This window comes from Mesitornis unicolor, unplaced genomic scaffold (genome assembly GCF_000695765.1).
Source record: "Mesitornis unicolor isolate BGI_N332 unplaced genomic scaffold, ASM69576v1 scaffold17093, whole genome shotgun sequence".
Classification (NCBI taxonomy): Eukaryota; Metazoa; Chordata; class Aves; order Mesitornithiformes; family Mesitornithidae; genus Mesitornis; species Mesitornis unicolor.
In genome coordinates this window covers 5,796-29,647 of record NW_010175537.1, presented here as the reverse complement: position 1 = coordinate 29,647, position 23,852 = coordinate 5,796, and the positions used below count along the sequence as shown (strand labels likewise).

General features: G+C 47.1%; 1 protein-coding gene across 1 annotated transcript in view; it reads right to left on the bottom strand.

The window, feature by feature from the left end:
- The window catches only part of LOC104538280 (LIM domain kinase 2-like), a 20,013-nt gene extending 1,300 nt beyond the window's left edge, over positions 1-18,713 (bottom strand). Inside the window, 14 exon segments of the mRNA XM_010181425.1 lie at positions 2-91; positions 1,993-2,048; positions 3,440-3,614; positions 4,449-4,514; positions 4,698-4,754; positions 5,023-5,154; positions 5,892-5,978; positions 8,433-8,619; positions 9,314-9,510; positions 11,339-11,444; positions 11,897-12,085; positions 12,293-12,402; positions 13,655-13,790; positions 18,661-18,713. Of these exon segments, the coding sequence (XP_010179727.1) occupies positions 2-91; positions 1,993-2,048; positions 3,440-3,614; positions 4,449-4,514; positions 4,698-4,754; positions 5,023-5,154; positions 5,892-5,978; positions 8,433-8,619; positions 9,314-9,510; positions 11,339-11,444; positions 11,897-12,085; positions 12,293-12,402; positions 13,655-13,790; positions 18,661-18,713 (1,641 nt within the window).
- Between the last annotated feature and the right edge of the window lie 5,139 nt (positions 18,714-23,852).

The window sequence follows — 23,852 nt, the reverse complement described above, 5'->3', positions numbered from 1 at the left end:
GAACAAACTTCTCCCAGAACAGCTTGACATTAAGGCCAAAATCCAGTGTGCGTGGGAGACAGTCTGGGTCAGCATAAACCTGGCCTATGATCTAAGGAAAAACGAGAGGAGAGCTTAAGTACAGCAACATTTCCAAAGTGTTAGCAAACGGGGAACTTCAGCATCAGGCAGAGGCTCCTTTAAAGTATTAAGGTGAAAGGGAAAAAGCAGAAATACTGATCCTCCTTTCCAACAGGGCTAGTTGCACAAGGGAACAAGCAAGGCACTGCATACAGACAAACTTCACATGAAACTTTTTCAAGACCTGGCTGCTGTTGTGACCGAAGGCCCAGATGCCTTCTCTTTCTCCCCAGGCTTTCTCTGCTAGAAGATTCAGGATGATGTCCACCTCCCAGAGACCTCCACAGTGTCTCGCTGCTTGGTCAGCTACTGTGCTGTATGCTGCTGGGGATGATGCAGCCCCTCCTGATCACAGGTAACAAACGCAACCTGCATCACCATCCCATCTCTCCCCTCTCACACAATCTTACCACACCACCAAAGCTCCTCTGTCTACAGAGCCTATCCTAAACAATGCTGTGAAGTCAACAGCACCACAATTCCGAGTTGCTCTCTTTCTGGCAGATTCAACCTCACTCACAGGCAGAGGATTGGGGTGGAAAGAACAACCATAACCAATGCCCAGGAGGTTGCAGCCAGGAGCCAGCAGAGGACAGGGCTGGGTGGAACAGAGAGAAGCCCTGCCCCAGCACGCAGAAGCCCCAGCACTCACCACCTGCCTGCTGAGGTGCACCCCCACCTCTGGCACTAGGGGACTCAAAGAGGGAAGTAACCCACAGCAGAGAGCTGGGGGGTGATCTGGACTCAGACAAGGTCAGTGTCAATAAAAACTCTCACATGGGGAAGAGTATTAAGTTTAAAGCCTCATCAGATATCACAAAAAGGGTGTTATTTATAACCACCCAGGCATTTCCATGCCAATAACTCAGCAGGACAACCACATCCTGTAACTAGACAGTGGAACGCCCATTATGTATTTTGGCAGGGTTATTCCCTTATCTGTTTGAGTGTGTAACTTCTTTTTTTAGCATCTTTATTTTGGCGACAAGGAAAATGTTCATATGCAACTACCCCTTTATTTGTCTTTTTTCTGGATGAAACAATTGTTTTAATCCCACATACAGATTTTTCAAGTTCCTAAATCTATCACTCACGACCACAACATTCTCTGAGAGGAGGGCCCAGCATAAACAGAGCTCCAGATGAGGCCACAAAGATTTATGCACAGATATTTTCTTTGTCCCTGCTATCCAAACACAGAAGATAAAACCGTACTGGTCTCCCCTGGTGTTCCTGCAACTGCTGTGCTATCCACACAGATGAAAGGTGGGGTGTTCTGTGTATTTCCACTGTCTTACACACCTTTTAAAATGAAAATACCTTGCAGCTTTTGAGTGGTGCTCTTTGCTTTGCAGGCAGAAAACTCTGATTTAATGGTAAGACAGCGCACTGGGCTCAGAGATAAACTAAGCCAACAGGGTGCAAGCTTCATTAATCGACCTGCAAAGAGGTTTCAGTTTCCCCTTCTTTCAAGTGAAATGCCATCCCATAGTGGAGGCCTTCAATTTGCTGAGATTATACAGCTGATTTAATGAGGCAGTAGGGAAAAGAAGTAGCAGTTTTAGGGAATATGTCTGCTTTCAAATGGATACCAGGGCTCAGTCGGAACTTGATGGACTTTTTTTTACAGCTTCTCTCAGTCCAGGAGGAACCTCTATTTCTTTCAGTACAAGAAGAAACACTCTCTGGGACCACAAAGGCCCAAGTTATCTTCCTTGAGGGAAGCTTGTACTGCCAGCCTAATTTGCTGTGCTGTTAGGTCACAGCCTGCACACTCAGACAGGGTGAACTGGCTGATACAATGTGTGCAAGGAGATGGCAATGGGGAAGGGTGAAGTCCATTAAGGATACCATGTAACATCCTGGTCTTACCTCACAGAGAACAATCCCAAATGAAAAGATGTCCACTGTCTCATCGTAGCTCTGTCCTGCAGGAAACATAAGACATTCAGCTCTTTGAGAGAATGCTGGTTCCCCAACCAGCTATTCCAGGAGCTGCCAGTCCAAAGCTTAACTAAGCCTATTCCCTGGGGGGCTCTAAAACAGCAGACAAAGCAAGGCTTAAATCTGAGCAGGGTCAGTTGCCCCAAGATACATTTACCCACTGCATCTTCCTATACACTGCCATCACGTATTTTAACCCTGCTTCTTTCTTCTACTGGGGAACTGAAGGACAATACAGGGAAGCCTTGTGTATCAGAGGTCTGAGCAAATGCTAAGGATAACTATGGAAAGCTTCTGCCCATCCCCATCGACTGCTGTTCTAGTTGCATCTCAACAGTGCACCAAGTCAGTGTTCAGCTTTCCCAGCAGCCGGCGAGTGCCCAGTCCCTGCTGCAGTGACTGCAGAGGTAATAAATTACACACTAGCAGCACTTTGAATCTCAGCAAGCAGACTGGCTCCAGCGTGCCATTATCAGCTTACAGACACACCCCTCCCAAGTCAGTATCTGGTAAACAGCCTTGCTTTCAGAGGTGATGTCAGCCTACGCTCTTGCTGGTGACAAACACCAGATCTGAGACAGGCTCCAAGAAGCAGCCTCAGACTCCAGTAGGCCTTGAGAGAAGGAAAACAGAACAGCACACAACAAAGCAACATGGAGAACAGTTGGGTCAGGGGAGAGGAGCCCAGTCCTCCCTTCCCTGGTGGGTTATGTTGGACAATACTGATATCACAGCCAGCCAAAGTGCCCAACCTGGTCAGACAGACCTGCTGGTTAGGAGGAAACTGTATCCACTGTACTTCACCCTTACCTCAAGCCCTGCAGGGGCAGTTTTTCCTCTAAAGGACATAGTGCATCCTCAACACAACTGAGGGCTGCATGCTGCTGATTTCCCTGCACTTAGACATTCCCACCCCAACCCTGAGGTTTCAGCAAACCTGGCAGCAGGTGGCTTTCCCTGTATCTACACAACAGCACATTTAAGCCTCGTCCTGGAGTTTAATGATCCCTGTCTCAGGGGGCAGTCCCAAAGCATGAGACTATAACAGAAATTGATCTCAGGTTCAGACATTTCAGGCCTCTTTTGTCTTCCCTGTTATCTGTATCAGAGCAAGTTTAGGTCTGCTGCCCTCCCGAAGAACCCTGCTGTCAAGCCAGATACATTACCTCAGCTGGTACAAAGGCTTAACAGGTCAGGTACCGCAAGAGAAGTGCAGCTAGGGTACCCATATGTATAAATAAGCTTGCATATTAGCAGGCCTAAAACCACAGGCCCTAAGAGGTTTGATTGTTACTAGGGCCCACAAGCTTTCAGTAATCCTATCATCCCTATACCTTGTCCCCATCTGCACCCTGGCCTGGTATCTGTATCTTACCATTTAGCATCTCTGGGGCCATCCAGTATGGGTTGCCAACCACCGTGTAGCGCTTCTTCCTGTCACTTTTGCGTAGGGTTCGTTTCTTGGCAGATGGCTTCTCCAAAGTGGGCTTTTTTCTTTCCTCCACAATCAGCCGAGACAGACCGAAGTCAGCCACCACCACCGTCTTGTCCTACACAAGGGATTCAGTACAAGCTGCTGACTCCTCTCAGCTCCTTTCAGGAGCAAAGAGGCTGCAACTCCCGTTCACTATCGACTCCACTGTAAGGGCAACTATCAAGGTTTCCTGCAGCTAGATGAGTGTAGCAGGCTGTCTAGACAGGTGTAAAACACTCAATTCATGATCCCAACTCATCATTTCCTCTCTTTATTGTCTTATTTCCTATGTGGTCACTAACACTAATCCCATTAATTTAGCTACACTTGCCAGGGCAAGCCTAGACCTTTCCTTTCAGTCCTTCCTATTCTACCTGGCTGGGAATTTAACTTAGACTTTCATCCCAGGTCGCTTGAAGCCCACATGCTAATACCATATTCCAGCCAAGTGAACAAGGGCAAGGCTTCAGATTATGAAGCTACACAAAAATCTTGTGACCCGGCATTTCAAAACAAGACAGCACACACATGTACACACACCCCTGCACTTGTCTGAATCCTGAGTGCCAATAAAAAGAAGTCACCAGGTGGTCAAAAGAACAGAAGCAGCTGCAGAGAACACTTTATCGTTGAGATAAGGAACAGAGCCGTACTAACTCTCATAACGTGACTCTTAATAGGAGATAATACCACAGAAAAGGGATTAAGAGAACAGAATGAAGAAACAACGAAAGCTAGATCAGTCTGGAAAATCCTACATGAAGATGAAGCTCCCTTATTTATGGCACTAAAATCCTCACTGAAATCAGTTCCACCCTGACAAAAGATGGAACATCAGGTGGAGAAAACCAAGGGAGGAAGATGACAAGGAAGGGGGCAGCATGCTGCGGGGAACAGAGGTGTAGCTCACCAACTTGATTAGGCAATTGTGTGAATTCAGGTCTCTGTGAATGATGCACATAGAGTGCAAGTAAGCCTGGAACAGAGGGAGAAAACTGGGTTAGGGATTCCCAGGTGAATATGTCCTTTCACATTTACAGATGTCAACAACCAATTGCTGGTAGTCAGGCAGCATCCACAACCCCTCATACAGCACCCTGCTGAAGAAGCGAACCTTGACCCTGGAGGTTTGCTCTGATGAAGGGAAAGTCCAACTCACCATTCCAGAGGCAATTCCTTTGGCAAAGCTGACCTTCTGCTGCCAGGGAAACGGGTCCTGAAAGACAAGTCCTCGATGGTCAGGGACTGTCTTACCAGCCAGCTGGTGAGAGCAGTTCCTCCGCAACAGGGACTCTTGCAGCAGAGAAAGATGATACAGCCCCAGGAGGAAGGCGCTTCCTGCCTTAGGCACCCTGAGAACTAAGCAGCAGCTTTTCCACACAGCCCCAGAGGAGAAGGCTAACAGCAAGCACCATAAGGCTGGTACAACCAACAGCACACCACCAGCCTCACTGAGCAGAGGTCTACCAGGCTTCCGCACTCACCACATTGCGGAGGAAGTCCTTCAGGGTGCCCCCCTCAATGTACTCGGTGAGGAGATTGAGCTTCTTGTCCTTGTACAGTACACCGATGAACTTCAGCACGTTGGGGTGATCCAGGCTGCGCATCACTTTCACCTGGGAAGCAGAAACATCCCACCTCAAAGAAGAGAACGGAACAAGTCCTGACAGATCCCCTCTGTGGCGACAAACACTCCAATGCTGGAGGTCCCCTGCAGGGACCACAGAATATAATCAAACCCCAACCTTAAGGCAGTCAATTAACTGTTGCCTCTTCATTTTCACGCTATGCAATTAACCTGATCTTAGTCTTTAAGGAGAGCACCCTTGAGTTTGGCTAACTTTTAAGAGACAGGAGCGCTCCAGGGCAGCCATCTGGTCTGTACTGCAGGACAGGGCCAGAATAGCAGAGCCAGGTGTTCAGGGCGCTGTGTCTAAGTTAAATCTGATTTTTAAAAACATAGTAGGCACTCCCCAAGAAAACAGTTCAGTTTAAATACAGCAGGAGTCTTAAACATCTTACAGATATTTGCCTTCATCATTTGTATTTATGCACAAGGCTCAGGGGATAAATCCTTTATGCATTGCACAGCTCGATTTGCCTCAGACTCTGCCTGCTTTTTAATCACTGAAAAATTCATGAACTGGGAGCCGACGCCATGTCTGCTGCTCAGTGTGAGTCACACTTCACTGCAGCAAGCAGTCAGCCACGTCAGCTTTTCCCTGTGTGATATCTCCCTCCTCAGCACCTTGATTCCTGCAGGTTGCTGGCATGATCACTCTCTCTCTGGAGAAGAAGGAGGAGAGCTCCACCACACTATTGGCTCAGAAGCGTTTTCAAATCTTGCTCCTACCTCTGTCAAGAAAGTCTTCTGTGTTTCCTCATCACAGCGAATCAGCTCCTTCATCACCATCACCTTTCCTGTTGCTTTGTGAGTCACCTGGTGGAAACAGAAACCACAGCTACAGGCAAGGTTCAAGAATACAAAGCTACAATGCTCTTGCAACTCTTCTGAAAGCGACGATAACGTTCCCCTCCATCCAGAAAGAAATACGGATGGGAAAAAATTCACAGCCCAGGGATCGGCAGAAAGCCGCATAAAATTTCTCCTTTCAGAATTCAACAAAGATCCTATACATGAAACAGAACGTACCTAAAACTGACAGAGGATCATACCAAGAGATCAACAGCATCTCACGAGCCAGAGCTGAAGTCTCCATTTTAGGTAGCACAGGGCTGCCATGCATAAAGGCTGTCACAGCCTCTGAAGGAATCAGCTCCATACTCGTGCGTGCCTCAAGTTGCCTTACAGAAAGCACTCACCCAGCACGACGATCACATTTTGTACACAGACCCTAACAACTGTATCAGCAAAGGAATCAACGTTCGCTTGCATCAGATATCAACCAAACAACCCAAAACTATATTACCACATGCTTTGGTGTTTATGGGAACCCTGAAGCCTGATGGTTTCTGATGAGCTTGTCAAACTCAGTCATGTGCAAGTGGAGCTGGGATGTACAGGCTGTTCAGTTAAGACAGGCAGCACTTGTTTTACCATGCTCCCTGGGAGCAGCATATTGCTACCTGCAAGGAACGTCCCAAAATGGTGGCAAATGCACACCATAAACAGCAGGTAATAAATTTCCTGGCTCTCGGCATGGAAAGCATTTCCAATTCCTCAAGAGCTGTTTGCCTGTATCCCACTAGTTCCTAGCATTTTGCTGTGTTCTAGAGGTTTCTTTTAACCAGCTCTGCCTTGCTTGCACGGAGGGCATGAGCGAGTAGAAAGTCCCAATTCTGATGAGCAGATCTTCCTGGAAATCTTCTCCCCTTCAGTTGCTTAACTTGGACAGCTCAGTCCCCCCAAGATCTCCAGGTAGCTGAACAACCACCTTCTTGCTAGGAACAGCAGGGAACCATTCTGACCAGATACAGTATCTGTTGCATCAAAAACATTCAATCTGAAGCTCAAGAAAATTGTCACTTTTTTGCCTCTTACCCTTTAAAATGAAAAGCCTTTCAGAAAACCTCCAGAACTGCAATCCAGAACATAAGACCCAGTTAGAGTATTTAAGAAGCTTACGAGCTCTTGCAAACAGTGTGGCACACTAGTTCTGTTTGGGACCATGGGACACAGCAAGGCTGATAGAGGTGGAACACGAATGCATGGAATAACGCAACAGAAGCAAGAGTACAATATTCTTCCGCTGCCGTCTGAAATCAAGCATCCATACACAGGTAGCGAGTCAGGGAACACTACACATTTCAGCCAGGGACATGAAAGCCAGGGACATCTAATACCCAAAGATAAAGGGAAGTGATGAGACAAAGACAAGGCTAAGTGGAATTCTTAAGCTGATGTATCAGCAAAACTGAAACAAGAGTCGCTGTGACACTCCCAAGAGGGCAATTTTAACTCCCAGAGCATGCACCAGAACAGGATGGCTATTGGGTATTTTAAGCAAAAAAGAAACGCCTTTGTGCCATTAATTGTGGGGACGCAGATGACAAAAGCATGCGACAGAGGAAAAGTTCTGCTTACCTGGGCCTGTTATTTCTCTATGAGCAGAGGAGAAGAGAAATATGCTCATTAGTATGGATCAAACGCATTGGGTTTGTAGTACTGGCTCACCACCTCCCATGGAGGCATGAGATGAATACGGTGGCTGGACATCTGAAGTTTATACGGGTGCATGGAGAGAAGTCCCACAATATGGTGAATAGCAACCTGAGTGCTGCGGAGCTCACAGCACCTTGGTAAGGCAGAGGAAGCCACCCCGATACTGTCAGGGATGTCAGGATAGGAGCTGTTGAAGCACCCCCAGTCAAGACCAGAGAGCTTAAACACAAGAGAACTGCTATTGATGGAGATTTTAATTGTGAGAGTCATGCAAGACCTGATCACTGCCACCACACTGACAAGCCATTCAGGCACTGCTGGAAGTTCAGAGATGGTTACTACATCAGCCTGGGAAACCCCCAAGCACGCCACATGAAGGGTGGGTGAGAAATGCTGTACTGTGGAGTCAAATGCACCTCTTCATAAGATGCTTGAAAGAGAAAGTGTGGCTTATTCTCCATTCTCGCCCCCTCACCCAAGTGGTTGCTGGGACACAGGCACTCTGGAGCTCTAAATCTAACTCAGGAGATGAGTATGTATGGCCAAGGTTGACATTCGAAAGGGATGAAGTCAAAACCGCCTGCAGCCAGAGATGCTCGTGGTCAGGGAATGAAACGGAGAAATGGATCTCACTGAGCAAACCAGCTGAGCTCCAAGACCAATCACCATTAGCAGGACAAAGGCTGCTGAGACAGTGTGGCAAAGGATCCCAAGATAGGTTACAGCAATGTCTGCCTAAGTAGATGATGAATGTTTGGGCATCTCACTCACCTTGATTGCTTGTCCAAAAAATCCTTTTCCTAGTACTTCGCCATGAATCAGGTCACAGGGCCGGAAGATTTGCTGGGAGCAGCTAGAAGTGGAACGCAGGGATTCAGAACGACTGATGTCACGGCTCAGGAGGAGCGGTTCCTTTGGAGAACTGGGGCCAGGAGACTTAGAAATGCTGTTACTTCGCCTAAGAAGCAAAGGAGAGAGAAAGATGAGGGAAGCTGTTAGGAAACTTTTGGTCCAACATATCCCATCATTAGCTCCTGAGGGACCAGTTTCTAGATGTGCTTCAGGGCTCTTCATATCTCAAAAGCCAGATCCTCTCCCAGCACCGTGGATGCTCTTTACAAACCCAGAGCAGCTTCCAAGTCGGAGCTGTCTAACAACAACGCATCTCCTGCACTGTCAGTCAGAGGTGGAGCTCTGTGAGCAGCAGGAGGAAGCTGTGAAGACGCAGCTTTTGCTATCTCTAAACAAAGATTAAATGACTAAATGAGTAACTGAGTGCCCCATGAGATTTTTCCCAAATCCCAGGTCTCAGCCATATTCCCTTTAAGGACACATTCTTCTCCAGCCATTTAAGGCTGATAAAAATCTGGCCTTTACATTTTCTAACTGTAAAACTTAGTAGCTTTTCTATGTTAAAAGTAGAGCTCCTTATTTTTGTTAAGGAAAGTCTGCCATCCTGAAAGGGAATGGAGAAAGTTCCGTGTCAACAGCAGAATCCAAAGCTCTCCAGTGCTTCGCCAATGGTTTACACCAAGGCTCAAATCAGAGGCGAGTCGTGTCTCTGCAGTTGTTTGCAATCCCAAAGCCCAGGCACAGAGCAGCCCAGCCAGGTAGCACAGGCAAAGCTAGAGGCAGCGTTCCCGAGTCCTTACCTGAGGGAGCGCCGTCGGAGCGTTCCTTCCAGATTCTCCTTGATGTCCAAGGGAGAGAGGGAGCGTGGGGAAATGGGCGGCTTTATGTGGGTGGGAAGACGGGAGTCCAAACGAAGCCTGTCTAAGCGCTGCGAGACAGGGTCGTGCTCTATCAGCAGCTGAAGCGTCTGGCTTGTCTTGCGAATCAAGTCCTCCACCTGAAATCCAACCAAAGGACAGGATGATAGCAGACAGGAGGAACACAAATGACAGGAGACAGAGGAGACACAGCAGAATGCCGCTCAGGAATCAGAGCAGAGTTCAGTGAGATCACTCCGTAGCTGTGGTTTACTTGTGCACACCACAGCTGTCTACCAGACAAATCAAGCTAGCAACACAGAAGTTCCCTATGCTATCCAAATCCTCCTCTTCCTGGTCAGCTACAAGTGACCTCAACAAAAAAGATGTAGACAGGCTGGAGATGGTCCAGAGAAGGACCACAAAGATGATCAAAGGACTGGGAAGCCTGCCACATGAGGAAAGGCTTAGAGAACTGGGTTTGTTCAGCCTTGAGAAAAGGTGGCTTATAGGAGACCTTACCACCACGTTCCAGCATTTAAAGGGTGGCTACAAAGAAGATGGAGACTCCCTTTTTACAAGGAGTCACATGGAAAAGATGAGGGTTAATGGGTACAAGTTACTCCTGGAAAGATTCCAATTGGACATGAGAGATGCACAATGAGAACAATCAGCCATTGGAATAACATCCCCAGGAAAGTGGTGGATTCCCCAGCATTGGACACTTAAGATTCGGCCAGAGCAGAGTTCAGTGAGATCACTCCGTAGCTGTGGTTTACTTGTGCACACCACAGCTGTCTACCAGACAAATCAAGCTAGCAACACAGAAGTTCCCTATGCTATCCAAATCCTCCTCTTCCTGGTCAGCTACAAGTGACCTCAACAAAAAAGATGTAGACAGGCTGGAGATGGTCCAGAGAAGGACCACAAAGATGATCAAAGGACTGGGAAGCCTGCCACATGAGGAAAGGCTTAGAGAACTGGGTTTGTTCAGCCTTGAGAAAAGGTGGCTTATAGGAGACCTTACCACCACGTTCCAGCATTTAAAGGGTGGCTACAAAGAAGATGGAGACTCCCTTTTTACAAGGAGTCACATGGAAAAGATGAGGGTTAATGGGTACAAGTTACTCCTGGAAAGATTCCAATTGGACATGAGAGATGCACAATGAGAACAATCAGCCATTGGAATAACATCCCCAGGAAAGTGGTGGATTCCCGCGCATTGGACACTTAAGATTCGGCTGGACAGGGTGCTGGGCCATCTTGCCTAGACCCTGCCAAGAAAGGTTGGACCAGATGATCCTTGAGGTCCCTTCCGACCTGGTGGTCTATATTCTATGACACACTTTACTACACAAGCTTTCATCTTGAACAGTTCTGCAAAAAAGCTTTGCAAAATCTACGTGGAGACTTGTCCAAGATGTCTATTGTGCTCCTAACGTTCTCTTTGACACCAACAGTAAATAAGACCCTTGCATAGTGAAGGTAACAGTGATCTACTACATTCTTGCAGCATCACCTGATACATCTATAAAGCATTTACTTTTAAATACAGACATTAAATACTTTTTTTGCAATGGGAAACTCACCCCTAGGATCAGCTGAGCCTTTGTCTATCAGCAGTTGCCTCTAAAAGGATCAGAACAGTGGATTTCACTACCAACAGCTGAAGAGCCTCCACAGCCTCTCTGTTCTCTGAGATGTCACAGCCCTACACTTCTCTTATTACCTCCCTTCGTGTTTGAGCACCTCAAAGTCAGACCTGCATCCTAATTGCATTTCCATCTGTTACATTTTCCTCTTCAGCTGGAAGGGGTAGCAGAGCTTGCCTTCATGTTTATTCCTCCTGTCAGCATGAGTACCATGGGTGTACTCACACCGTACATCGCGGGGGAGAACAGTGCCGAGAAACAGAAAAGCTGTAGGAAGGCAGAGGAGAAGGAGGCTTCAGAAGGGAACTCTACCCACCTCCTCCACCTGTAACGTACGAATAGGAGCTCCATTAATCTCCAGGATACGATCTGCAGGGTGGATGGCGTTTCGGACATCTGGGCTGATGTGCATCCTGTTAACTCTAAACATGGGAATTATGGTGTGTGGGGGAAGGCAGTTTAGCCAAAATTATAAAAAATACTTCTCCCTGATGCTTCCATTCATACTGGCATTGTGAAACAAAACAATGCTAATCGACCAGCACAGGGAGCTACCATTAGAGCTAGTGCTTAGGTCTGAGCTGGTCTGGGGAGAGCTCATTCGCCCAGTGGCAAAAATGGTTAGTCCATTACAATTCACCAAACGTTTTGTGTTCAGTGAAGGAGACAGCACTGAGAAATAAAGTTATCATTAGGGTTGTCCCAGGAGCGAAATGGAGACCAAACACAAATGGCTATTACCCAACAATTGTCCCTGTCGTGCCAAGCCAGATCCCCTCAGCAGTCGAAGCAGCTGGCAGGACAGCAGCGCTGCAGAGTTTTTCCCAGCTCCCTCTGCAGACTTGTACCTTGTACACAGCCTTGTCATACTCACTCTTTCACCTGGACACCAGTGGCATAGCTGGAGCAGCCACCTTCAACAGACACGGAGAACCCCCTCTTGCCATCAGTAGCTGCCGGCATGGAGATGAGGGTCAGCGTGTAAGGCAGCTGCTCACGCAGAGACTCAGTGGAGTGCTTTTCTATCATCGGTGTCAGCACTATCTGGTTATGGCATTTTCCACTAAAACAAGTGAAGAAAGTCATTAGCTCTCATTGACCATAAGCTGTAGTTTTTAATGCTTACTCCATTCCTTCCTCCCTCCCTCAAAAGGCAGCTTCCTGGCATTCCTTAGCACAGCATTCAGCTGAACCACACCGAGCCAGCTGAACATGGCTTACACGTACAGCAGGGAGCAACTCTGCGGCAAAGCACGCAGCTCCGTCTTACCAGTAGAGAGTGGAATGTTGCACAAGCGCGTAAGTGTCCCCATCTTCAATGATCACTTTGCAGCTCATACAAGCAAAGCACTCGGGGTGATACTTGTATTCGCCAGCCACCTACAGACAGAAAAGGGGAGTAGCTTAGCAGGGCCAAAATCCATCAGCAGATGCAGCTACTGCTATCCTCTCTAATTAATGTGTTCATTCAGATCTCAAAGTTGTGTCAGGTTTTTTACTGGAGAGTTATATTAGCTCATCCTACCTTTCCTGAACCCCATCCCTGGCACCTTGTTTGCAGAATTTCTCGGAAACAAGTATGTCAACATGCAAAGCAAAGCTTGTGTCCCACGAACCTCTGCTATATTTGGCAGCTGCTCAACTATCAAAAACAGTTGATAGTCTGCTGCAGACTAGTAAACAAGATATTAAACCTTCCTGTTCAGTTGCTCTTGGCAAGATAACTAACATTACGCCTGAATTAATACAGCTGAAAGGGCTTTTTTTTTTTTTGGCAGACAGGCAAGGCTCAAATTCAGATACTTTACCAGCCTGCTGACAGGAAAAAAAGCAGCAAACTGAGACAACAAAATGCCTTTAAAGAACATTTTTATTCATTGATCTGTTTTTCTGTTTTCCTTATGAGAACTTCCCTTATTGACAGTATTTTGCAAAGACTTCTGCAGGCAACGAGGAATTGTCTCCCCTTTTCTCAGTACTTCCCTTTGAGGTAGCAATCATATTTGACTACCACGCTGCTTTTATTTAGGCCTTAGAAAAGTAATGGTTATGTTTCATTCTTGACAGCTTTAAAGGTTAAATATTTGCAAGGCTGTTGCAAGGAGGGTAACATTTAGGTGAGCCCCATATTGTGCAGGCAGAGTTCAACATTTCAAAGCAATTGTTGCTAACGCCACTCTGGCCACAGTCCAGGTGGGACTTGGACAGCAATCTTCCCAAAGCCAGAACCTGCTGCTGATCCCGAGCTGAGAGGCTTGACTCTGCAGTGCAGTGGAAAATCACCCCACGGAGACACTGAGGCACTGTGCTACTGACACTCAACAGATGTCCCCTTAATCAACCTTGCTATTTCTTTCTGCTTGTGCATTTCAGCACCTCACTTAGCGTTCATATGCTTCAGATCCTCCCAACTCCCTCCTTTAAGAGTTACCCCTGTTCAAAATTAATCTCTATCTAGCAGATGTACACACAAGCCTCATTTCTAATCTCTGATTAGAGATTAGAGTAGCAAAGAGACTATTACCTTCAGTTTATTTGGTTATCTGAATACCTAGGGCAACTCCCAACCAAGTTTGAGGAGTTGGAGACAGGCATGTCCTGCCTCTGGGCAGACGTCCTTTCGAGTCCTTACCATCACGGGCCCAGTCATCAGCAGAGAGCAGCCATGGCAGGATTCCCCAAACTTCCCCCAGTAGTCCTTGTGACAGTAGAGCTTCCCATCTTTCTCATAGTACCAGTTAGTGAGGGGATCCTGGCATTCAGAACACCTTGAAAGAAACAAAGGAACAAGGTTCAAGTCGGCAACAAGTCACAAATCAAGGGAAAAGCTTCTCTCCTGCATGGAGAAAACAGCAGCAGCTCAGCAGTGGCTCTTCTAGCTACAGATGTACTAAACCTCTATTTCCCAGTGCTTTTTCAACTGAAAATTAGCACCAAGATCAAGGTTTGTAAGGAGAGGTGGTATCAACCAATAAAAAGGAAAAGACAAGCGTCCAAAGTTGAAAACAATTCCTATACATTTTTAAAACACATGAGGAGGTTTGTAAATTCTGCCTTATAAACGTTGCTCCTCTGCTTTCTCCCTCTTCCTGCACGCACGCTTCCAGCCGCAGCAGAGCTGTCTGCAGCGTCACACCACCTTGAGCCAGAGCACCCGTCTGTCCCCTCGGCCAGCTTAGGAAGGGGGACAGAGGCAGGATCCACATCCCCGTGCAACACAAAGCCAGTTCTGCACCGACCTTTGAGGAAAGCCTTTCTGTTCTTCTGTAAGCAGACCTCTCCCAAAAGGTCAACTGCAGCACTGTCCACCTGAGGGAGAGTTTTCCAAGCAGTTCATCCTCCAAGGTCCACGTGCTTACTGCACCCACCAATTAGCTGTGATGAAAGTCCTCCACCTCTCCCCACCAGTTGCTCTCACTTTCCTTCTGCTGATGACAGCGCACGAGGAACAAAACCCACAACCAACCAACAGAAAACCCAAACAAAACTATTTCTCTAATTTCATTAAGGGACTCTCAAAATCCTTCACATATTAGCATCAGCTCCCATTTCAACAAGCAACTATTATTAATCCTCTATCGACACCCTCCCAAAAAAAAAATCAAACAAACAGCCGGACCTCCTAAAACAACAAGGAAAAAGATGCAGCAATTTGACTGCAGATATCATTTTAGCAAATCACGAGCATAACCCAGATCTTAAAGCTTCCTGAACACAAAGTAATCCTGCCTCAGCAGGATGCACTGGGCAAAGGAGTTCAGCAGCACGGAGGCGTGACTTAATGGAGAGATAAGACACAGACAGCAGTTGCATCACTAAAGATTATTCCATTAGCCCTGGGCAGCACGTTCTCAGACTCTGCAAGGAAAATTAGTCTGGTACTGCCCATTTCTGAGTGCAGAATCCAAGGCAGGTTAGTCACCAATAACTGGTTCAAAGACACACCTCGAGGATCAATGCCATCGCCAGATGCTTTCCCAAAGGTGGAAGGAGGAGTTTTTTCTGTCCCTTACCCCAACAATTGTCCCAGTTACGACATTGGAGGGGTGAGGGTTTAGGTGGGTGCGTGCCCTTCTGGACAGCACTGAAGCCAGCCAGTGGCAGTGGAGGTGCACCTTTTACATGCTCCCTGTCTGAGATGAGAGACACTGTTGACTTCACCTTTCACAAGCTTCCTGAAAGCTTATTTGTGCCAAAGACATTCCTTGGAAACTCCACCAGCTTGTAATGAGCGTGACGATATGCAAAACTGGTCGTGCTCCAACATGGAGAGAGTTGTTTGCTCCATCTCAAGAGAGTGCAAAACAAAAAGGTGAAGCTGCTTGTAAGCAGCCTATGGTTTTAGGGGAAAACACATCTCATGAGGTATTTAGTGCCATACCCTACCCTCAGGAAAGTTGCTCCTTCTGATGTATTTGGCTTTTATAGTGCTTGTTCTCCCAGCTGAGAAGCTCCAAATCTTTCCTCAGTGATGGGAAAGAACTCCAGCACGTGCAACAGGCCCTGCCAATTCTGTCTGAGGCAGGGGAGCAGTAATTTAACATCACTGTACACATCATTACAGCCTCAGCCTTGGGACACTGCCACGGTTCTACCTTGCCCATGGTATGCAAGAGACCTAGAGGGCATTGCAATGCGTTTTGGCTTCGACCACTAGCCTTTGGCTTTCATTTGCAGTAAATACCCCATGCTGAATGCTCAAATAGGTGAGTGGGAGGGAGAAAAGAGCAAGCGTAGACTAACAGCAAGATTTCTATCACCTTGTGGCAGGAACATCTGGCTCAGCATGGGCAAATCAGATCCGTCAGACTTACTCGACTCCTGCGTGCATGCCTGTGCCAGTGCGTGCTCCAAGAGTGATTACATCTTCAAACAGGGAGCTGTGACCAGACCTGCACTTGGGATGCAGGCAACAATGCTGGAGACTGCTCCACCAGGACTTCAAGACCTGGCTGTCCAAGTTCTCTCCAAGTAGGTGGGTTACTTATTTATTTGTTTTTAAGCACAATACCTTGCCTTCCTCACTCCTCTTCACCTTCAACCACTCCTTTTTCTCCCTAAGAAAACCTAAAATTTCTGCAAAAGCAACACGACTGCAGTTCTTAGACAGGCTCCAGAGGCTCACGTACACTTGTCTTCCCTTTACCTTTCCCCTATTTCTTTATGGTTCGATTCCAACCTTACAGCACTTTGATTAGTTTGCTTCCATCCGGATAAGCGCTGGTATCTAATGTGCAACACACCCATAGCGAAATGAAGGTGAGGGGATGGAGCCAGCAAGCAGTCAGTTCTTTGCTATGCAATTAAACAAATCTGGGCAGGACAAGTTTGCAGCTTAAGGCTCAGAACCCCACCCAGGGCAATGAGGCAACAGGAACAAAGCAGCCAGCCCAGAGAGGAGAGATGCTGGCAAAGGCTCTAACTGGCAACTTCGGCAATCACTGCCAGCAAGAGGACGTGTGGCTCTGGCCCACAGTGCCAAGCAGCAGCAGCCTCTGTTGTTTACCTTGCGTTCTGTAATGCAGGAAAGGTGTTAGATTTGCTAGGCGTGGGGAAGTGACTGACAGCACACAGGTATAGTTTGAAGATGGGTTCAGCGCCTTCACCCAAATGATAAAGGCATCACATTATCGTTCCACATGACTCTCATTGAAGAGCTATCTCAGAATTTTATCACAGAAGATACAAATTTACCACTCCTTCCTTCCCCTCCTTGCTAGAGTGTGAGGTATGGCAGCACTGCCATCGCCAGGGCTCACATCAGCTGAGAGAGGAATACAATTACTTCTAGAGGTATTAAGCAAGCTAATCTTTGCCAGTCACCACAACCAAAAGAAAGGAAGATTTCTTGCTCCTCTGTCTTTTAGAGATTAAAAACCACTAATCTTCTCCTAGATGACTCGCTATTCTTATTACACAGTGACAAAGCATGGTAATCAAGTTTCAGGGGGACTGGTAACAGCCATACTTGATGTGTTTCCTCTTGCTGTCCAGCCACCACTTTCAGAGTTGCAGAGCCCTGCTCGGATTACACAGCCCCACACGTTATGATTCTTTGCTTTCCAGCCTAGATTATGAAGAATAAATTAATCTGTCTCCTAGAGCCATCCTCCAGGAACCCCAGGCAGCATCTGGGTGCAGTGTTCAGACCTGATGCTCTGCAGCACAGCAGGTGCAGAAACGTTCACAAATCGTTCCTTGATGGCTACTTGGTTTTGTGGAGGTCGACAGGAGGATCAGGTCACAACAGGTAACCAGCCTTGGAGACTCAATTGATGTGGCATCTCTTTTACATCTAAATGAAAGCCAATACCCTCATGGAAGCAGACTTCCCTGGCACTGAAGAGACAGATCCCTTTGAGAAGGGCTCATTAATAAAATCCACCCCCCACACACACACTGTCAGGCTAGATCAGTTAACGCTAGAAAGAGCTGTGGTTCCCATTCTGCAGGCAGAGCGGGGGAGAGGACAGCCATGCAGACAGAAAGCTGCGGAGTAAAACACACCCCCAGCCCGCAGCTAACCCCGAGGCTTCTCCCCCAGGCTCAGCAGAAGCGTGCGCACTGGCTATGTAAGACACACTAGACAAGGAAGAACAGATACTAGAAAACAGACTAAGTACTAGAAGACAGAGTGACAAGCTCTATGTAAAACCATTTCCGCAGACTTACGAGGTGTATCCATGGCTTAGCATGATGCCCTGCACATATTACAAACAATGAACGCCTGCTCACTTTCCCTCTTCTGAAAGCAGATGCTGTTTCAGAAAGTTGCCTAAAGAAGCTTAGCAGTTGTGCAGCACTATTTACTTTTTGAACAAAAGACTCCTTACTCCAAATCAGTACAACAGCGTATTTGCAGGAACAGGATCAATAACGAGCAAATCCAAGTGGAGGGAGACAATGAAACTGCAAGCCTTGCCTTTCCCCATCCATTCACCGTATCAGCACATCAGCATCAGTCACTGTCCTGGCTGTGTTCAGCCCCACTAGAAGTTTTTACTATGGAGATGTAATGCAATCACAGCCTTGTTCTGTAGCTATCTCCTTCCTCAAGCCTCATTTGTTCAATTGGACCAAGAATGGTCGTTAAGATAAACTAAAATACCACAGGAGCAAAAATCTTTTCCATGTAAGGGAAGTGTGCTGCTTGTCCCTAGTTTACCTGCAAAGTTCCTGATGTCTTTTCTCAAACAAGACTATGCACTGCCTCACTGCAGATCACATCACCTTGAACTCCCAAGAGCACACCTCACCTCCCCCTGCACCATGCCCAACACAAGCAGCTTTGGAAGAGTCCTAAGCAGCAGCAGCCTTAGTAACCTCATTCCTCTGGCAGTGGAGCAAAGCCAGGGGCACGGGGTAAAGCAGCACATGCAGTGCTGCTCTGAAAGGGAGCCTGCTTGTCCGGGCTGCAGTGACACTGCCTCACAACACAGGTGCCGTTTGAAGAGGCTGGCAATGAGACTCTTCCCCGCCTCCTCACAGCAGGACAGGATGGCAGTTTGAGGCCGGCTGTTCCCGGCACACAAGCACTGGACCTCATTCTTCGCGCCTCGCACACTCTCTGCTTAGGATAGCATTACACGGGGGGGATCACACTTTGAAGATCCACCGCTAATCCCGCGCAAGACTTACCGAAAGGGATCCTTGGGAGCGAAGTACGCTGGGGCAGACAAGTAACTTCCCATCTTCAACACTGGATAAACCGGCTCAGCCACAAACTTGTCCAACTGCCCCTGAACAGCTCTGTTCTGCCAACATGGCAGCAGCCAGTGCTCATTTAATCTCACGCTGATTCAGATACTTCACCTCTCTCTGAAGCTGCCCAAGGAACGCCAGGTCTCTCGGCTGCTCATTCCTTCCCAGACTCTTCCTGGCTCCCATGGCTATAACCATCTTCTCCTGCACTCGGCAGCAGCGGCACCCTTGGGAAGGATTGAATAACTGCTAACTGGGCTACTTGGACATGCTTCTGCAATAGTTCTTGCGAGCTCTGCTGCCTGCTAACTATTGTCAAGTTTTCCCTTCTCTGGTTCCACCCAAGGGTGGGAAGGGAGGAGGAGCCATTGCAGGAGGACAACGTGTGGCTACGGCGGCTGAAAAAGCTCTACTTCGCAAGGGGAGGAGCTTTGATCCAAAGAGGAGCTGTTAAGTAAGTGCTGAAAGATAGCAGCTTTTGCCAAAGTAAGAGCCAAGTACACGATCATAAAACTACTCTGCAGCAGTGGCAGATTCTGACAGAGAAGTCAAGGAAGGCAGAGTCTGACAAAGGCAGCTACCGACATCTCCAAGCACATAAAACTAACGTTTACTGCATACCTTCCTCAATCCCTCACAGTGAGCAGGGTTATATTGCCTTCACAGTACCTACAGTCTGCTCATCCTCTCACAGGAGGTAACTCACAGAGTGCTCCATCCAAGGAAAAATAACTTTCTTTCCAACGCTGTTAACAGAGATCATTGCAGTCATTTAACCTAATCTTCATCTCCTGAATGGAAGCTGAGAGGTATAAATCAGCACAGACCGGTACTTTCCCCTGCTTGCAGCACACGCAGTTACAGCATTCTGCTTGCTCTGAACCCCAGCATGATCTCTAGTGGCCTAATCAGCTAAAGCTGTTTGCATGACACTCAGAAATGCAACAAACATACGCTGCTGCACCGAGCCCTCCCATTTTTGTACAGTCAGCAAAGCCTGGCATGCCTGAACACAGCCTGATCATCCTGTGTTCCAGAGGCGAGCATACTCAAGTGTGCTTTTACTGGAGATGCTCAGCCCAGCTGGCATGTTGTTCAAGGGACGCTTGGGGCTGGGACCAGGCAGTCTTGGCTGCAGATTTGACAGCTGCTGCTCGCTGCTGAGGTAAGCAGAAAGCCAGGCAGCCTTTTGGGCTTTTTCTCGGGGTTTTATTTTTTTAAAAAACTTTTAAAAAGCAGACGCCTTTCTGAAAAAAAATATATATAGATAGATATTATATATGAGAGATATATCTCAGTTTTCATCCATTCAGTGCAGTTTCTAAGCCTGGCTGTGAAAGTGCAGCGAAGCCGAGTGCTGCAGAGCACGACGTGGCTGTCAACTCCAGCACGGGTCTAATTCCTTCTGACATTTCACACAGCTCTACTGGAAGCAGCAACACGGTGAGTCTGTGTCTAGGAATGCGCTCTGGTCTCCCACATTCTCTATATGTTGCGTGCTGAAAGTGGGCCAGCGCTCACAACCCAACGCTCCCTGGCTCTCGGCGCCACCCCACAGCGCACACATACCCCAGCGCACCGCACTGCCCCTCCCCTGCCCGGTATCACCTACAGACAAAAGCTTTTCCCCACAGTTCTGCTGCCGTGGGCTGAGCTCCCTCCAAGGGGGATTCCACGTGACCTTGTAAATCCCAAAACCTTTGAAGATTTGATCCACAGATGCGATAATCAGCCAGCCAGTCTGTGAATGAAGCCAGCAGATAAAGCCTAACTTCAAAGTCATAAAAACCACCCAGACAGCTAAGCAACTGGGAAGGGATTTTGTCTGAGACTTCCTTAAAGCCAAAGGACACGTAGTCAAATGTCTATTTGAACAGGAAACATCTTATCAAAATGATTTTACTTTTGCAGCAAGCCCCAGCAGCAGCCAATAAGTTCCTTTCCCCTACACAGAATTCTCTTGTCACTCCTTGCCTGATTTAGCGTCTCTGTGGCCTCTTTGAGAGCACAACAGCTCTGATAAAAGGCCTCTGGAAGAGGTGTTAATGTGTTCATACATTCTAGATCTGAATTCCTGCCAGAATGACTGTACTTCAGAAATGCTGATAAACAGGTGTGTGGGGGACACCTTTTCTATGTCATTTTACTGATACCATCTCTGAAGGCCAAAATGCACCGATGCAAATTTCTTCTTCACCAACTGAATTCAGGTATCAGCATCTTCTCTCTTGCAAATGCTGACAGCATTTGCACTACAAACGTTTAGCCATCACAAGGGGGTTGCTTTCCTAACTGTGGTTTAGAACTGCACAGTATTTTTTGCTAGAAAGAAATCTGAAAAATATAACTTAGCAACAAGGAACAAATGAAAAACCTCTGCCGTGACTTAACGTGACATTTATTGCAAATTGAGTCGCTGCCATTAGTGTTTTATCCCCACAGAAATGCATCACAGCTCCTGTGACATTCGAGTGATTAATATCTATTAATATATTAATATCTGAATACAGCTGGGGCTGGGCTGCACATCGAGACACCCTCTCTACCACACAGTTCACGCTGTCCTAGAGCACATCTACAGACGGACGCATTGCTCAGCATATCTACCAGCCCTTAGATACACAGATTTATCCTGGCACAGACAGGCACCTCGGTATGTGTGGGACTGGTATAAGCTGGGGAAGAGGCATCTGCTTGATGCCTGAAGAGTCTGCAGCGAGTCTTTGTTTCGGCATGGGCGCAGTTTGGAGGCACTCCAAATACCTCAGCGCAATCCCAACACCTCATTGTATTTCCAAGGCACTTACACGTAACACGTGCTTCGCTGCTGCTGAAAGACAAGAGTCAGCTCCTGAAACCAATGCCGTTTAGAGATGCACGTACCTCTGAGTGAAAGCTCCTGCACACAGCCCTTCGGTAAACTAAAACTAAAACAAACAGTGAAGTGAAGCTCATTTCCATCACTGCAGCTTACTTCTAAGGAGCAGCAGAACTTCAGACTGACAGTGATGCCTTCTCAGTACCAACATCACTAAGCACATTAGGATGGAGACAGAAAGGCTGCAGACCTCCTGAATACGTGTAGGCTGAGAAGCAAACCAAAGAAATCCAACCTATTGAAACTCCATAGATGATACATGGTTTTAGAAGCAGTGACTTCTGATCCACAAGTGCAGCACAGATGGCAGTAAAACCAGCACTTACACCACTGTGTATCCTCACCTGCTGCTTTTGTCTTTGCAGAAAGACAAACTCCTCAGGGAAGGATCCTGTCTCACTCCCGTGGGAAGCCTACCACATATGGGGCTGTGAGAGTAATTCTAATTACTTCTATATAATAATGCCCTGATAACAATGCCCTAAAGGACAAGCTGGAATGCCCAACTCCTCCTTAAATATAAAGGGTCATCAACGTCTTGTAGCTGACATTCCCCCAAGAAATGTGGCCACTTCCACCTGCAAAGTGCTTCATTGTTCCTTTGGGTTTTTAAACTCCTGAACAGCCATGGTGATCTGTGTACAAACAGGCACTTAGCAACTATTTCTCCCTAAATCTGATAGTGAGCTGCTGAATTTCAATAACAATGGAGACACCAAAGAGACATTCCCAGTAGTCTCAGGATTGGTGGAGAAGCGCTCTCACCTCTGAGGCCCTGTCACTGGCTTCCCGTAACTGTCAGAAACTGGAGAAGACTGGGAAGAAGAGGAGATTCTTGTCTTCCTGCTTTACCGTAATTCAACGGCCTTTTGTTACTCCTGATCTTTCCCCTGCTCTCAAATTCAGCTGCTGTGTGCAAACCTGGCTGTGCTCACAGCTGAAAAGCTAAAGGAAGGTTCAAATCATCAAACATCCCCACATTTCAAATTAATCTTAACGCACACCTTTGCTTACATCTTTATTTGTCAACATTTGTACATTTGAGCTTCATAACCTGTCACTGTAGATCTATTTGTCCTGTTGTCTGTGGGGAGGAAGCAGCTTTTGGAAAATGAAGGCCTGTGCCAAACAATGTGAACCAACAGAAGTGATCCGAAGACTAGAAAATACAGCCTGTGGGAAAAGCTACATCCAGGGCTGCTTCAGTCCAGGACAGACTGGGAGGCACGATTGCTGCTTTCGGGCAGGAAAGGTCAATTGAAAAACAGAAGGGGAAAAAAGCCTGTTTGCAGCTTGTCCGTTGTGAAGATGACTAGGAGAAATGGATTTAAGTTGCACAAGAGGGACTTCTGAAGATAGTAGACAGAAACTTCTAACACTAAGGATAACTAAGTAGTAGCAGACATAATCTGGGAGACCAAAAAGCTGCAGTGATGGGAAATTGTTAGGTGACCAGTTCCTTCATCACTCCAAAGCCATAGAAATTACTTGCTTCAAACACAAGTTAAAGTTTAGTAGGTATCCTAGGAACCACAGAAGAGAGTTTTGGAAAATACCCTCAGAAATCGTCTAGTTTATCCTGCAACCCCCAAATCAGGTTTAACAAATGTTATACATTCTTAATACAAGTTTGCCTGGCTTGCCTCCCCTGCCCCCCAAAAAAGAACCAAGGTGATTCACTGAGTTTTGCCGAGCAAAAAGTATTTCTCTAGCACACAAAACACGTCATTCAGTATAGAAAAATCACATCTTTGTAAGAAAAGCAAATCACTAGAGCTGGCAAATTAATAGCGGTTGTCTTTCTGTGCAGTAGCCTGGAGCTGAGGGCAGCGCCTCAACGCACAGAGAGCTAATCTGGTTTTGGTTTCCGACCATGGACAATTGTCATGCTGGAGAGCGCGCACCACGGGCGGGCCAAGAGGGATTCTCGGAAGAATCTACTTTTAACCTTGCTCCACTACTGAGAAACAGTCAGACGGAGAATTTGGTTCCAGTTCTCTTCAGAATACCAGGAGGAGACGGAGCCAGGAGCTCTTCCGCACTCTGCCAAGAGGGTTCAATTTTTTCAAAGCATTCATTTAGAGAAAACAGCCTTCTGGTGGTTACAGCACTCCTTGTGTTTTAGTTCCTAGCTCCAGTAAAGGTTAACAGAAACTGAAATGCAGCAACACATTCAGAAGGAGTGCAAGTGCCTGAACCCTAAACAGCCTGTCAGGTGAACTGGTTCAGTGCTAGGTAGTAAGGCAACTTT